The 17,107-nt window shown below is 39.3% G+C and overlaps 1 protein-coding gene across 7 annotated transcripts in view; it reads right to left on the reverse strand.

Moving 5' to 3' along the window:
- MAP7 (microtubule associated protein 7) overlaps nucleotides 1-17,107 on the reverse strand; it is a 149,765-nt gene that overhangs the window by 37,671 nt on the left and 94,987 nt on the right. For all 7 annotated transcript variants that reach the window (XM_053914082.2, XM_053914077.1, XM_053914081.1 and 4 more), the window contains 2 exons: nucleotides 14,965-15,066; nucleotides 10,866-10,943 (listed from right to left, as the gene is read on the reverse strand). In XM_053914082.2, the coding sequence (XP_053770057.1) occupies nucleotides 10,866-10,943; nucleotides 14,965-15,066 (180 nt within the window). The remainder of the gene's footprint in view (nucleotides 1-10,865; nucleotides 10,944-14,964; nucleotides 15,067-17,107) is intronic.

Here is a 17,107-nt window from a genome sequence, read left to right on the forward strand (position 1 = left end):
CTCATAGGCTGGGTGGACGCCCTATCCAGTCCCGTTCGACAACCCACTGACCCTTCTGGTCCTTCTGCACAGGCTACATCTGTGCAGGTGGAGTGCCAATTTCATTACCATAGGAAGGAAGAAAAACGTGGCACTCAGAGAATAGAGTAATGTTATCGCAACCTCCGAAACACACACAGGTATTGTCTTAGTTTCACAAAAGATGTGGAAGGGTGTGAATAGGTTACTGGTAACGCTGGGTATCAGAATAGCCACTAAAATCATGAAGAGTCAGAAAATGATAAGTGATAACATCTGAGTTTAGGTACCGATTCTGGCAATTATTCTGCAACCTTGGGGAAATTATGTGTCCTACCTGACTTCTAAATTAGAGAGTGTGCACAAAATGATCTCCAAGCTCTTTCCAGTTAACTCCCATGACTCAATTATTTGTTTTACCTTTGGCGACATGTGTGGGATTATAATTAGGTTTCTTTTTGACTTGATTTTAGAATTTGAAACTTTGTGTTGTATGTCAATAATGATTGATTACATTTAAATAAATTTCACTTTAATGTCACTATAAAAACACTGATGATATGTGTTAAATAATAATTCTAAGGGAAAGAAAAATCTAATGGGTAAACCTAGCCCATTAAACTTAGGGAAGGGGCCTCAAAATAGAAAAATAATAATAGCAATTAATTTCACTTACTAGTCAAGAAATGGAAATGAAAGGTAATCACTAACAGTATAGAAAATTACAGCACCATTTTCATATTAATGAGGGGAATCATGGAAATACAGTGTTTGTTTCAAACCAACCCCTACACTCCACATCACCAAGCCTGACCCTCTCATAAAAAAGGAACAAATAAAGTTCAAAAAAGCTAAAAGTAATAAAATCAAGCCTATTAGTTAGGCTCGAACATTTTAGACCAGGCTGAAAACAAAAACGTGATTTAAAAAAAAAAAAACCTTAAAGTGTCAAATAATGCATAAAAACAATGAACAAATAACTACCAGGCAGATAAAAACAAAATTGAAATAAACAGGGGAATATTACTACCAGACAAAAAGGAATCGAAGATTAAATGAAGGAGGAAAAAAAACCCCAAAGGGGTTAAATAGCTGTCCCAAGACCACATGATCTAAAAGAAATAATTACAATTTTAATTCCGCTCAGGTTCCAAAGCCTGTACTCTCAGGTAGCACACAACACTTCCTCCATGGTCACATCTGCATGCCTGGAATGGCCGCTTGAATTTCCCAGTCAGAACCATCACATAACCTTACTGATTATCTGCACATTTGTTCCTGCCTGAAACCAGAACCTGCCGCATTTTCTATGTTCTGATACCAGGTTCATTACCTCCAAATGGTCTACAGAGTTAGATCTCAAGCTCCTCCTCAATTTCCCCCTCATAAAATCAGTATCTCAGTAAAGCAGTTAAAAATAATACTCCCTCGTGGATGCTCCAACCTAACTCAACACATCTGAGCAATTGATTCTCCATCAGACTTGCCTCTAAAATTTTGTATCTTCTCTCAGTCTTCTCTCCTGGAGGCTAATGGGACTGAGGAGCTGGGCCAGGAGTTTATACCTAAGGAAGACCTTCCTCATACAAGGAGCCAAAGGATGTTGGGAAAAGAAAGCAATACAGAGCCAAAACTTCTTAGCTCCAGGGCCAGGCTTCAGTGGAGGTTTGAGTCCCCTCTGGTAAATGGAGTTTTGCTGAAGGAAGCAAAGCAGTGGTGTCCTCGCACTCTTTTGGTTATATTCTCCACCCTAATTCACTCTCACTCCTCAGAGAACGTGCCAGCCTCTTGGACAGCTGGTTGTCTCACCTCGTCCTGCTCTGCTAGACCAGGAAGCACAGACGCCCCTCTCCCTCTGCCTCCCCTCCGCTCAGAAGCAGCGGCTTCCCCAGGCCCAGGCATCTGAGCCAGTATCTGTGGAATCCCATGACCTGTGGTGCTCATCTTATCACCAGCATCATCACGGTGAGACGTCTTCACCTCTTGCGTTGTTCTAACACCCACGTGGTTTGCCTGTCGTTATCTCCCTAGTCGCTCTATGAGGTAGACACTGCTATTAAACATTTTATTATGAGAAGTCTGGGACACAGAGAGGTGAAGTAACCTGCATGACGTCTCACAATAAGCCCGTGGTGGAACTGGAATTCAAGCTCGGACGTCTGACTCTGGAAGCAGACAATGAGCCATTATGCTAAACGGCAGGATTGGAAACACCTCCCCGTGACTGGAGTGCCTCTCTAGATTGGGAGCAGCTGGTCATCCATTGCGAAGACCTTGATTTTCCAATGTCACTCTTAGTTTTTATCATCATCTGTTTATAAGACCCTTTACTTTTCAGGTGTTAAGATCTTGTCCTCTTCAGTCTTAAAGGCAAAGTAAATTTGAAAGAAACAAATAATGGCTGCTTAGTCACAATGATTCATGTGATGTTAAAGCTTCAGCCTCTGAGTTACCTAATTCCGTCCTTAACGAGCATTTATTCTCTTCAGTCCTGAGCCTGACTCATGATATAGCTGCTTTGGTATGTGCTGATGTCCGTGTCCCTCCCCCTGCCATGTATTCGGATCCCTTAGATGCTCATAACCCGCCTGACAGACCTGGGAGCTTCTGTGCACTATACTCATTAAGTGACAACTTTAGGAGACCAGATGCCACGACTGACCACACATCTGCCAAAGCCTTGTGCACTGGAGATTTGGATTACAAAGACTGCTCCCCCAAAGGCCTTTTCTTTGGTGGGTAATTCTGTCAAAACCAATGATTGTCCTAATCAAATAATGTGAAGTATGAAATCAGGGGCAGTTTCATTTATGACTGTAATCAGTCGGAGGTACAGCATTCCTGGCTATTTACTAATTAACCCTAACTTCCTTGTCAACATTTTTGAGATAAACATTCTAAGACAGATTGAAATGACCATTTATTGCTTTACTACACTCTTATTACTAATACTGCTATCCCTGAGTTGACATTAGGGTGAAAAAAGGCAAAATAAAAGAGCTATGACTGACAGGAAAAGGAAGTCTGGTGAAATTATCAGAGAAAAAAACCTCAACTATAATTTAATTGATGTATGTTTGAAGGTCAAATTCCTTTGTAGATTACTTAGTGTTGTTTCTAATATATTCCATTATGATAGAGATCTTTTACAGCTATGAACTTAGCTACAAAATCCATTGAATGAATTGAATGACAGATCATTTCATAATTTTATAGACTCCTAGAAAGCCCAGTGGGGAATGTGACTCTGTTCACATCAATACTTCAAAACTTAATTTGTATCATCTTCAAAAAAGGGAAACCCTGAATCTCCCTAAACACAGACGACTATTTGGTAAACATTCCTTAAATATTCTCTTGAGTTTTGTCAACAATACTGTAGGGCTATTAGTTTTATCACATACACGAAGAACAAGCAGTTTTAAGGTACAACTATTTGATAGATTATCTTTGTATCTTTTTTCATCTTACTGAGAAAATGCTTATGAATAAGAATTCAAGACTTGTCTGACTAAACAATGATAAGGGCAGGTATTACCTGATAATTTAGTAATGTCTTAACTAACCTGCAGTATACATGCTGCCTTCATCCCTACTTATATTCAAGTGCATAGACGTACTATTCATTTAACATGCAACAAACAATTGTCAGACACTATGTGTCAGGCTCTGTTCTGGGTATTGGGCTATAGAAATAAAATAATGACACAGTCCTTTCTCTTATGGAGCTTTCTTTCCAAAGGCAGAAGACAGACATATATGAAATAGATACATGCTTGGATGGATGTTGACAGCGATGTGGAGAAACATGGAGAGGCTAGTTTGAAATTTGAGTAAGGCGGTCAGGGAAGGCCTCACTGAAAAGATGACACTTAAACCACATGTGAAGGAGGAGAAGGAGTGAGCTCTGCAGATATCTCAGGAGAAACATTCCAGGTGGGACACATAGCAACGTAACTTCTAGGTGGTTGATCTTTCACTTCATTGTCCCTCTACCTGGCTCAATAGTAATCACATATTAAATATTAGTTGAATGAATAAGTAAACTAAAATAGCATAAAATTGCTTTTAAAAAAAGGTAGTGGTGGTTAGTTTTACTTTAAGCTATCTAGAATAAAAAGGTTTATTACACAAATAATAAACCTTTACACAAATTCTACAATACATGCTCTGATCCTTATAAAGGTTTTTGAAGAAAAGCTGGTAACCTGGATCTATTCCAAGTTCATACAGACAATTACATATTCAGTGGACTCCAAGGCTAACAAATGATCAATGCCACAAAGTTTTCTCAAAGAGATGCCAGAAACTGCTCTGACATTGGCATTTTACCCTCTTGCCCTGTGTCAAAAGGAGAGGGCACTCAGCACTCCCGCGTCTCACTTGGGTGAGGAAGTGGTCTACCCCTTCCTTCCCATGGGGGTTGGACACGCGCCCAGCTCTGAAACTTCACAAAGTCCACTGCCGGCACACATAGCGCAGGGATGGCTCCTACTCAACAGCGCCACCCCTTGTTCAGGAATTTTATGTTAACATGAATCTTGGTGACCCTGTATAAATGAAAAACGTCCTTAAGCAGCTGATATGGCAGAAAGAAAAGAGGATCTATTAACTACTCCATTCTTCTAGATTCTCTCAGTTCCTTCCCTAAGCTAAATGATGACAATGTTTTAAAAATGAAGTAAATGACATTCTACTAAATAAATTACATTAGTAACTACGGAAGGCCCACACAATAAAAAGTACAACCCACTGTGTTAATTGGCTACTAAATGTGCTAATACACAGTGAAGTGTTTAGAACACCGCTTGGCTCATAGTTATTGTTTACTAAACAATTATTATTACTGTTTATTAATAATATTAAGGCAATGTTAATATTATTACTTAAAAACTTGAGTAAGATCAGTAAAAATAAGGAAAATCAACAAATATTTATGAGACATGTTTACACTTAGCACTGTGCCCTGTATTGGTACACAAAGAATTGGAGAACAATGGTCATACTTTTTAAAAACTTAAAATATATACAACCAGGCAGTTATATAAAATCCAACTAGAAAAAGTTCAGTAGAGTATTAAATAGCACTATAATGTGAGCTAAAATATGATAGTTACACAAATATAAGACATAGCAAGAAAAATGATAGAATTTCCAAACGGGGAAAGATAATAAAGACTAAGAAGGCTTCAAAAAGAAAGACTGGTACTAACGGTGACAGTGCTGGAGTAATGAAGTACATCAATCGTTTGGGTGCCTGAGATACAAACTCATTAAGGCCTGGAGTATGATGATAGCAGAAGCAGCAAATTTATAGTCATGGATCTGAGATTTATGTGGATGACAGAGGTCTGCTAGTCTTATGACCAAATAGATTTAGGATGAAGAAATTAAGGAAGACACAAACAAATGGAAGCATGTACTGTGTTCATGGACTGGAAGAATTAACATCATCAGAATGTCCATACTACCAAAAGCAATTTATAGACTCAACACAATCCCTATTAAAATACCAATGACATATTTCCAGATATAGAACAAACATTTCAAAAATTTATGTGGAACCATAAGTGACCCCAAATAGCCACAGCAATATTTGAGAAAGAAGATCAAATCAGGAGGGATCATAACACCTGATAGCAAACTACGCTGCAAGGGCATTATAATCAAAACAGTCTGGTACTGGCATAAGAACAGACACATAGACCAATGGAACAGAATAGAGAGCCCAGAAATAAGACCAAGTCTCTATGGTCAATTAATATTTGACAAAGGGGGCAGAAGCATAAAATGGAGTAAAAATAGCCTCTTCAACAAATGGTGTTGGGATATCTGGACAGCTAAATGCAAAAAAATGAAACTTGACCACCAACTTAAACCATATACAAAAATAAACTCAAGATGGATAAAAGACTTAAATATAAGTCATGATGCCATAAAAGTCCTAGAGGAGAACATAGGGGGGGAAATCTCAGATATTCCATGCAGTAATATTTTCACCGATATGTACCCTAGAGCAAGGGATGTAAAGGAAAGAATAAATAAATGAGACTTTATCAAAATAAAAAGCTTCTGCATGGCTAAAGAAAATATCAGCAAAATGAAAAGGGAACCAACCGTATGGGAAAATATATTTGCAAATGATACCTTGGACAAGAGTTTGACCTCCAAAATATATAAAGCACTCACATGACTCTACTCCAGGAAGACAAAAAATCCAATTGAAAAAATGGGCAAAGGACCTGAAAAGACACTTCTTCAAGCAGGACATACAGAGGGCCTAGAGACATATGAAAGGATGCTCAGCATCACTAGCCATCAGAGAGATGCAAATTAAAACCAAAATGAGATATCACTTCACACCTGTCAGAATGGCCATCATAAACAAATCAACAAACAACAAGTGTTGGAGAGGATGCGGAGAAAAGGGAACCCTAGTGCACTGTTGGTGGGAATGCAGACTGGTGCAGCCATTGTGGAAAACACTATGGAATTTCCTCAGAAAACTAAAAACGGAACTGCCTTTTGACCTGGCAATTCCACTGCTGGGATTATACCCTAAGAAACCTGAAACACCAATTCAAAAGAACTTATGCACCCCAACGTTCATAGCAGCACAATTTACAAAAGCCAAGTGCTAGAAGCAACCTAAGTGCCCATCAGTAAATAAGTGGATAAAAAAACTGTGGTACATTTACATGATGGAATACTATGCAGCAGAAAAAAAGAGGGAGCTCCTATTCTTTGTGACAGCATGGATGGATCCGGAGAGCATTATGCTGAGTGAAATAAGCCAGGTGGTGAAAGACAAATACCGTATGATCTCATCTATAAGTGGAATCTAGTCAACAAAACAAGGAAGCAAAATATAACCAGAAACACTGAAATTAAGAACAAACTGACAGTAACCAGAGGGGAGGTGGGAGGTGATAATGGGGGGAAAATGGGAAAGGGTCATCAAGGAACGTGTATAAAGGACACATAGGCAAAGCCAAAGGTGGGTAGGATCAAGGGTGGGAGGTGGGGATGGCTGGGTTGGGGGCGAGTGATAGGGGAAAAATAAAGACAACTGCACTTGAACAACAATTAAAAAAAAAAAAGTGTGGCAACTTCCACCTACACACTGGGCTAGAGACAGCTGAAGCCCCAGCTGGAGGACTAGGATGAGTCCAGGCTACTGGTAGCTACAAGTGGCTCAGTAAGCCAGGGTGGAGACCAGTCAGTGCACAGCACTGGGTCACCAAGGAAAAAGAGACTTTTATTCTGCAAAAGACCCAATGCTGACACTGGTAATTGGAAAGCAACCAGTCCCTCTGGCAGCACCAGAAGTATCGAAAATAGCTGAAAGGAATAATTTCTTGGGGTCAGAAAAATACTGGTGCAGTTGATCAAGACACAGAAATTACCCAGAGGAGTAAGTTTTAGAGTGAAACTGATGCACAATTTAGTTGTAGAGCAGTTGAGTTTTAGATCATGGGAATGCACCCATTGCTTCATGAGTAGCTGGAAATGTGAAACCTGTATCATCAGAAAAGGAGAGCTGAAACCATGAGAACAAATAAGATGTTTCCCCTCCAGGAGAAAACAAATTAAAGTTTAGAAGAGAGATGACACAAGTCAAGAGACAGGAGGAGGCTGAAGAAAAGGCCGGAACAGAATCAGATGAAACACAGTGGCTGAGGAGATTCCTTCATGCGTAACGCTTGTAAGGCAGAAAAATAATGCTTGCAGAGTCCTTATGCTGAACCAAACAGAGAGAAAAATCCCAAACATGAAGAATTATGCCTGATTTTACGTGATAAGTTTCAAACAAAATGTAGCAAGAGCAGGTCATATGACATAACCCTACCATAAGAGCATTAAAGCATGACTTAGAGATTTAACCCGCAGAGAGCTATTAATAGTACACCCATTTGCAATCAGTACAAACATGATATGCCATTTAAAAAACCAAGACCTTTATTCTACTTTGCTTTTTAAAAGAATGTGGATAAAAAGAAAAACAACCTTTCAATGTTAATTTCAACCTACATCCCACAGTGAATAATCAGTCTCACCAGCCAATCACTTTAAATGTTGCTTTGTTGGAATTTCTGGAATGTATCCCATTCTTTTTTTTTTAACTAAGAAAGCTTTAAAGTTTGAAAGCTTTGTAATACTGATGTTACCAACTATTTTTTTGTTTGTTTTCACAAAGGCACATCCAAAGATTTGATATTAAGTGTTAGACAATCTCCCACCCTCCTTAAAAAAAATTTAACTGCTACTGTAGCTTCTGCAAAGCAGTTTATAGGCAGTGTGTCATGCGTGCCCTTTGATTTTCTTTCAGTACGAACGATTTTTTGGAAACCACCCTTCTGTACCATAGGCTACAGCTTAACTCAGATGCTAGACTTTAGATGACTCTTTACAAATGCGTGTACGTGCACTTGCAGGAACGTTTATTTGTATATACACGAAGATTCCAGGGAGCCTCTCTAGACTCTGTTTTTATTATGATGGCTTAAATGGAAAAGAATAAGCAATAAGACACTTTTAAATTTTAAAAATACAATGTAATTAATGCAAGGAAAACAATAGGTGTATTATGATTTTCAACAACAATAAAAGAGATCAGAATTAAGGAAAACTATGGTATTTAACATGGCAGGGTTAAGAAGAAAGAGAAACGCTGTATATTACATACTGGTTCACCAAAAAAGTACAATTGCGATCCTTTGACCCAAATAGTAACCTGAGGAGCACGTTGGGTCTGTCACCAAATGCCTTCTTCCCACCTGTCCTTGCATCACTGCCCTCCAGTCCCTGCCTCTTCTATCTCCCTGAATGACTCTCCTTCATCCTCTAGTTGGAAGCTCAGGTGGCACCTGACGTCACCAGGCTGGGTTAGGTGCTCCTGTGGGTTCTCAATACCCCTTGTGCCCACCCCTTCAACTCCATCCTGTACTATAATTGCTTTGTATTCATCTGCCTCCTCACTGGACTGCAGTTAGCCCTTGAGGGCTGGGGCTCCCCCAAATTCACTCTTTTCACACAATACCTGGCAAATAAAATTTCTGAATATATAAGTCAAAGAGTCATGTTCTGTACCATCGATACAAATTGAAATATGGGGATACATCTTAAGAAAAAAAATCTAATCACTCAACAAACAAAGCTAGGAAAATTTGCAGGCTCAAAGCTGTAAGTCTTACAACTTCATAGCATAAGAAGTGGAATCATTTTTGTTTGTCCAGCATATTCATTCTTTCCACAAAAGAATTAATAATGCTTGGCTTTGGAAGACAAAGAAACCACATGGACAGCTATGAGTTAATCTGTAAAAGCTAATCACAATGGGAGTTAAATCATAAAGGAGTAGGCTGATGCTAGGGAGCTACCCTACTTGAGTAGACACGAATCCACCTTGCAATTCTAAGGAGACATTTAACAGTGTAGAACCTGTCCAACTGGGATAGGGTGGGAAGGGCAGATGAAGGACACACATGCTAATAGTTGGAAGGATCCAAAACCAGAGTACCAATACCAACCACCCCAGTGCAAAAGTCAGTTGGTTATTTTTGCTCATCTGGAATCTCTTCGCTTCAGTAACTCTGCCTTTTCCCTCTTTCTCAGTTCTGGACCACTTGTCAAACCAACCTTGACTCTGGAGCAGTGGGCAGAGTCCACAGGCAGCCCTGCTCTCCAGGAGCCTACCAGCTGCAGGAAACCTGCCGGGGACAGGGAACTTCAAGACTGGCACAGAAAAATAGGGGAGTTCACATGCAGCAAGTCATTGAAATTTGTGTTGAAAAACCCTTGGCAGCAAAAGAAATGACTTTATATGATCATTATGGCAAGGCAGAGAAAGAGGCCTAAAGTAAAATAATATAAATAATACCAACAGACGTTTGAAAACATATTCCAGGGAATTTCACCAATTTGGGCTTGTGAATGAGAATTTTATATAAAGATGGGACACAGGGGCTGGATTCCCCAATTAAAACATGAACTCTTACAAAATGCAGCTGAACTTCAGAAAATTTGTGGATCATCCACTGAAAAGATTTAGGCAACCTAAGTCAGCCCTAGTCTTAAAATACCTAGACACTCTAGAAACACAGGTATACTGACCAGGCACTTCATCTTTTCAAGGTGCATAAAAAGAGAGTATCCAGTTTTAGCAACTTGGTATGAATGGGCTGCCAAGTAAAGCAGGAGTTGGCACCAGCATCCTTGCTCAATGTTCTAGGAGACAATGACTGCTGAGCGCTCTGGTCTCGGCTTCCTGGTAAGCTGGTCCTGTGACCCAGCTCTCTAGGTGATTATATGGCAAATACTGTGGTTGCTAACCTTTCACAAGGGCCTTAGGTAACAAAGGAAACATCAGACACCTCAGCACTAGGTCTTGTGCTTTTCCTGGCAGCAAAATGGTAGCATCTGTCTATAAGTTCAACAAGCAGCATCATTTTAACATGGAAAGCAGTAAGGGCCCAGCACTGTATAGTCTCATAACTGTTCACATACAAAAGAACCATATGCTCACTGTCCTTGTGTTTTTTTTTTAAGTTGTAAAATGTAAGCTGAGCCATCACACCTCTCATATATGCACTCCCTCCAGTGCCACATTAAACTGCGATTACAATATACGAAGAAGAGCAAATGACCTTAATCCTGGGCCGGACTTTCATGCACTTAAAGTTTAGCCTTATGTTTATATCGCATACTAATTTCTGTTTTGCAATTCATTTGCAAAACTCAGTGTAGTGATGTCCATTTGCTCAAAGTTAAGTGTCCATTTTCCTGGAGGGAAAAAGTACCATTTCAACAACAGTGTTCCTTAAAGACCAAATGAGGGATAGAAATACCTAGCTGTTTTTCCCGTTCCTCACGTCGCTCCCGGGCCAGTCGCTGACGGTCATCAACCCGTAGCACAGGCGGAGGGTCTGAAATGAGATAAAAACATGGGAGAAAGAGCATATTTTTAATTTTTAGTATTACTTTATCTTACTTTTTAAATTTATTTTTATTAGACTTTTTCCCCAATACCATTTGTCCCCCTTATACCCCACACCCCATAATCCCCACACTGCTGTCCGTGCCATGAGTCCTTTTTCCTTTTTTGTTTGATCCCTCCATCCCCTCACCTCCTCCAGAGCTGTCAGTCTGCTCTCTATGAGCATATTTTTAAAAAAACTAATGATATATAAAGATAAATATTTCTGTCCAGTAAATTTGATAAATAACATACTGCTATGTCTTACAAATAGTACATATGGCTATGACTATACTTTCAGTGATATACAAGTAACAATGATGACAGTGATGATATCACACTAAAATTAGGTTTATTTTTGCTGCTACTGAATTGACAGCACCATTTAAAGATCTCCTGTGAAAAATAAACACCTACTGGAGTAAGACTTGAGAGGCAACATGGCAGGGGCTCATCAACAAAGTTAAAGGTCCTGTGTCCCAGATGCCTCTTAAACTTCACAGAATTTGTACATTTAAGGGAAATAAAAACTGTATACAAGCCCATTAGAAGCCTGCATAAACCTGGCCATCGTGAGCAGGACTAGGTGATGATAATTTACATTTTCCTTTGCTTTAAGGTATGGTTTTTAAATAATTGGTAATATAAACCCCTCATTAGCTCAACTCATTATGATTATCAGATTTACTAATCATTTATAAGGTCTTAATTTTTTTTAATGTAGGAAAATATGCCCACGGCCCCAAAAGGTTCTATTCTGACCCTAGAAAATGGTCATGTGGACTCACCCTCAGGTGCTTTGTCAAGAACCACATACAGGGGATTCGCTGTCGTGGGTTTTTGGTAAAAGAAAATGAGAGCCATAGCAAAATAGTGTTTTGAAGAAAGAATAATCTGGGAACAAAAGCCAAAATGAAGTAGGAGGAAAGACTTTTAATAATTGCTTATTGCTTAAAAAAAATCCCTAAATAATAAGGTTTAATCACTCATAAAAACTTTTATTCAATTATAAAACTTGAAAATCAACTTTATTTATAAAAGCCTTTAACACATTACAGAAAGTCTATAAAGTAGTTTAATTACTCCTAATTACATTAACAAATTTTGATAACAGAATATGAAGTAATGAGGTAGTACCCAATTACACAATGTAATGCTTGTCTCTTAGATGCATGGTTGGAAAATAGTGCAAGAGTAGACAAAGTTTTCCTCTGATTTCTATATGAAAATTATGCTCGCTGCATCCTGTCTGGCAACACAATAAGAAACAGGTTGTATACAGAGTTATACAAATATGTCAATTAATCACTATATATTAGGCCAATGCTTAAAAGTGCAATAATTCCCACCGGCTTTTAATATCAGTGTTGAAATGATAATCACTATTTATTTGGAGGAGGTAAAGAATTAATGCAACATTTCTAAAGTATAAAATGCATAATAATTATGATATGTTAGATGATTTGGGTTGGTTTAGAATCCAGCAGTAGAAAATATTGAATGGTAGGGTGAGAAAGTTATTCAGTTTAAATTCTGTTTCCATCCCTCTGAGCACATCAATAAAAAAGTCACTTTGGTGTTAGAATGTCATAACACCTGTGACAGATTGAAGATGGTGGTGAATGGGGGGGGGGAGAGCAGAGCCTTGGGTTTTATCTCCTGCTGGCTTCCCAATGCCTAGGTCTATATCTTGCAGATAGGGGAATACTCAATAATTATTGTTGAATGATGAATGAATGAATGAATGAGCAAACAACCTTAGTTAATTTTTAGAGCCTTTACACTTCTATTAATATGCACCAATGGGGCAAACTAAGCAATCTTGTATTTGATAACACATTTTTAAAAATATAAATGCTAACAGTTACTATTTTAATGTATCTCTCCTACTTAATGTATTGAGACAACCAATCAATGTTGCTCTATCATATCAATGTTTCTCTTTCTCTCTCTCTCTCTTACCCCCTTTCTCTCTCACCCCCTTCCTCACTTTCTAAAATCAATGCTCAGGTGAGGACTCAAATAACAGGAGCATTTTATGTACCTTTGCTTATCTCTATTTACAAGAAAGCGCACACAAGAATGCTCAAAACACACAATCTAAAATGAAATGTCTCGTCATTTAACCTGACTTTAGCAACTTAAATCAAATAGCTCTATAAAGAGATGGCTGATTGAGGTGGAGACTTTTTGGACTCTGTGCTCTATGCAGCTATGTCTTATCACACTGGAAATTCTGTGTTCAAGCATCATTCATATGTTAGTTTATTCTACCATAACGTCAACTAGAGGGTAGGGATTATGTCTTTTAGTAATAATATACCCCTAGTGCCTGTACAGCGCTACCAGATAAATAAATGAGTTGTCAGGATATAGAAGTATCAATTGCACAGGCAAGAATGGTAAAAACTTTTATTAAAATTTCAGCATTTCAGAATGGTATGAAAATTGATTAGAACTGCCTGGTAGAAAAGTGATTAGAAGTGATTGTTGATAGGGAGAACAAGGAAAAATAGTACAAACCATTTAGCTATGTTCAGTTCTCATGGTAAAACAAATGGGGTTTTCATGCTGAAGAACTTCTACTTCCACAAGGATGCTCACTTGAGTGTAAGGAACAAAAGCCCTCCAGAAAGAGCCCTGTGAGGATAGGGGTCCCATTGTTTTGCTCATACACTACCTCTCACAGTCCCAGGCATTGAACAACTACTTAAATACTATTAGATGGTGGCTGAGTGGTGGGCGGATAGATGAATGGATAAACCAATGAATGAAAAGGCAAACCAACTAAATGGGGAAAACTCAGCCTGCTAATTAATTAAAACTCTGCAGAAACTATGTTTCCCACTTATGGTTGCTCATGCAATATTTGCAACAGTACTACTTACTCTCCTTTCTTCTAAGTGACTGGCTTGATTTAGGTCTTATTTAAAGAATCTTCTTTAAGACCTTTTCCATATGAGAAAAAGCTCCACATATGTAGGTGTAATGCGGAATGTTTCCTGTGAGGCTAGATGCAATTATTTCTATGTTCATTCTCACTGAGTCCCTGTTCTTGAGTGAGTTTGGCCTTGGATGCAGCACGAAGTAGACTTCTAAGACAGTCATGGAGTATTCAATTTGCCTTTACCTTCTTTTGATTGTCTCTCATCATCACACCCTACATAAGTCTCTCCCAAGGACCACGAAATGGTTGTTGGGTACCTGGAAGCAACCGCATTGTCTATCCAACCGCTTGTATTATGTCAAACAGACTGTTTGCATCTCTGTGTCACCAAGTGGAACAGGCCATGAATCATAGTCTATTAAATAAAATTGCTGTGTAGGTGTACAACCATTGCAGGGCATGGAGAACAAAAACATAATTCCATGCCAGCTTCGCTGTGTGTAAAGATTTCCTTAAATGGTTTCTGGAAAAATCACAAGAGATATGCAATAATGCCTGGGCATACAGGTGGCATGACACAATTTTTTGAACCTGTATGCCCAAGCATTATTGCGTATCTCTTGTGACTTTTTCAAAAACCATTCAAGGAAATCTTTATACACATAGCAAAGCTCGTATGGGATTAAGTAGAGGAAAAAAACCCTCCTAGATACTGAAAACAGTATGGTGATTACCAGAGGCAAAGGGAGGTAGAAGAGGGTAAAAGAAATTGTGTCATATGTAGCGTTTCAAACAGGATACTAAAATTACTACCTCTTATATATTGCCTGGCAGTAAAACAATGCATCCACACATATCATCTCATTGACTGGCAAAATGATTCTGAGAGGTAAACAGGGCATGACGTTGACCCTTCATTTTAAAAAGAGAAAATCAAGGCTTTGAGAGGTTCTCTGATTTAAGCTCAGACGAGTCACTCTAAGCATGTGTTCTGGTGGCAGAACTGGAACTGTGCTCTCCTGAATTCTAGCACGCCTTCAAGGGGGATGGCCTCCCTTTCCACAGCACCCGCAATTCCTCGTACCTGGCTTATTTCCTGGGTGGTTGCTATTTTGTCCTGCAATAGCAGAGTGGGGCCGGCTGGAGGCAGCAGTTTTCTTCTCCTGTACTTTGTAGCTGTCCGGCGCTACAAGACAAAAGAGAAAAGACATCTTTAGTTGCTTCAAATTTATTCAAAAACTTTCACCTATTCAGTATTTACTGCTCACCTTTGTGTGAGGTACTAGGCTCGACTTAGGAAAGGAAAACGATGACACAGTTGCATCGCCTGTTCTCTAGGCACATGCTGTTCATTGGGAAGGACCCATCCAAAAAGCAATAGCCGCAGCTTAAGTGGACAGTTTTGTGGCAGTGGTGTGTTCAAGGGTCTCTGAAGTCGTTCACCCTGCTGTCCCAGTTTACACGTGAACAACCGTGTGGAAGCGTGATTGGGATCTAAGACATCTGACCTTAGTTCTTACAAAGTTCATGTGTTAGGAAGCAAAAAAATTCCAAGAACATAACCAAGTGGGTCACCAAAAGGAACCAGAAGATACAACTTACTAGGATTTTGAAAAAGCTTCTGACAAGAGTTCAATAACAAAGATTATTAAAAAGACTGAGGGAAATGTATTCTAGGAATGGAAGGCAGGCCAGAGAAACCAGGCAGTTATAGAAATTTCTATACCACTTCTCTGGTTATAGAAATTACAGGGTTCTCCAGGACAAGACAGTTTTTCTTTAATGTATTACTTTATTTACCATAGTTTCAAAGGATATTTGCCACTCTAATAGAGAGAAATCAGGCCAAAAACCAAGGTCTTGGATTTCCCTGACTCCTCCCCTTTGCCTCAAAACCAGATCCACCCCATCTTCCCCACCCACTTTAGAATTTAATTTCATTCGTCCACTTGAACCAGCCCAATGCCCTGGAGCTACCCTTGACTGCTCTCCTTTAGTGCATTCTTTCAGCTCTGCCTTAAAAATATCTTGACACCTGCACCTCCACATTTCTGATCAGCTCTTCTCTGTGTGACTGCGATATCCTCTTGCCTAGTCTACCTGACCCCACCACTGATTTCCTTCAGTCTCTTTCCATCTCAGCAGCCCGAGTGATCCCATCGAGACAAAGTCACACGATTCCTCTGCTCAAGTCCCTCCAACATTCCCCGTGCCACTCAGAGTAAAACACAAGGTCTCTACCACGGCCTAGAAAGTACGACCTGGTTTAGGCTTTAGCTTGTACCACTTTCCCTCTTATCTGCTCCACTCACACTGACTGATTCAGTCCATCTCAGAACCTTCGCAAATACCTGAAATGTTCTCCCAGCTATCAACATGGATCTCCCCATCACTTCCTTTGGGTCTCTGCTCAAAAGTGACATTAGAGAGTCCCCTGGACCTGTTTCAAATGGCACCCCTATCAGTCATTGCTCTCTTCCCCTTCCCCTGTGTTTATAACCCTTTCCTTCACCATTAGGCTGAGGGAGTTGGGTATTGTTTAGAAAACAGGATCATATGCTCACGGTTTTTGAACGTGAAAGGGCATGATAACAATTATGCTTCAAGACGACTAAATTTTAAAATGTCATTCAAGAGATACTGAAAAAAATGACTAAATTTACTAAGTTTAGCTTTGACCTCTGATAGAAGAATATACTGAATTTTTATGGCTCTCTCTCAATTACATATATTAGCTGGCATGGAAAACCAGACTAAAGAGTTTAACTATTTTATAAAATAGTATCTTATGCAAATTTAATATTGCTCAGTTTCAAACAACTTATTTTCTTCACACACTCCAACAATATTGATTGGTTTAAGGTTCATCTGCCTGAGCTTTCTTTGCTTTACTTGCAGGGCAAGGTCTGTAAAGACACAGTGAGACAATGGGCAGATCACTAATAAATTAGACAGCGAAAGGTCTCAAATCAATGGTTTTTGATAGGATTTTGCCACTTGAGGGAACTTAACCATGCAATTCATCACTGGAAAAAGGCTATCTTCAGTGTGTACATACTTAATGGTGGGGGGTGGGGACACCCGGAGTAGGAGGGGAGCCAGGAGAGGCCTGGCGCTGGCAGAGAACAGAAATCAGAAAGTGTGAAGGGTTTGGTGATGCTCTGACACATACTCTCATCCCATTTGCCAAAAACAAGTTGCTTGTTGTCACCACACAGCAGGTAAAG

This window comes from Desmodus rotundus, chromosome 11 (assembly GCF_022682495.2).
Source record: "Desmodus rotundus isolate HL8 chromosome 11, HLdesRot8A.1, whole genome shotgun sequence".
NCBI classification, from domain to species: Eukaryota; Metazoa; Chordata; class Mammalia; order Chiroptera; family Phyllostomidae; genus Desmodus; species Desmodus rotundus.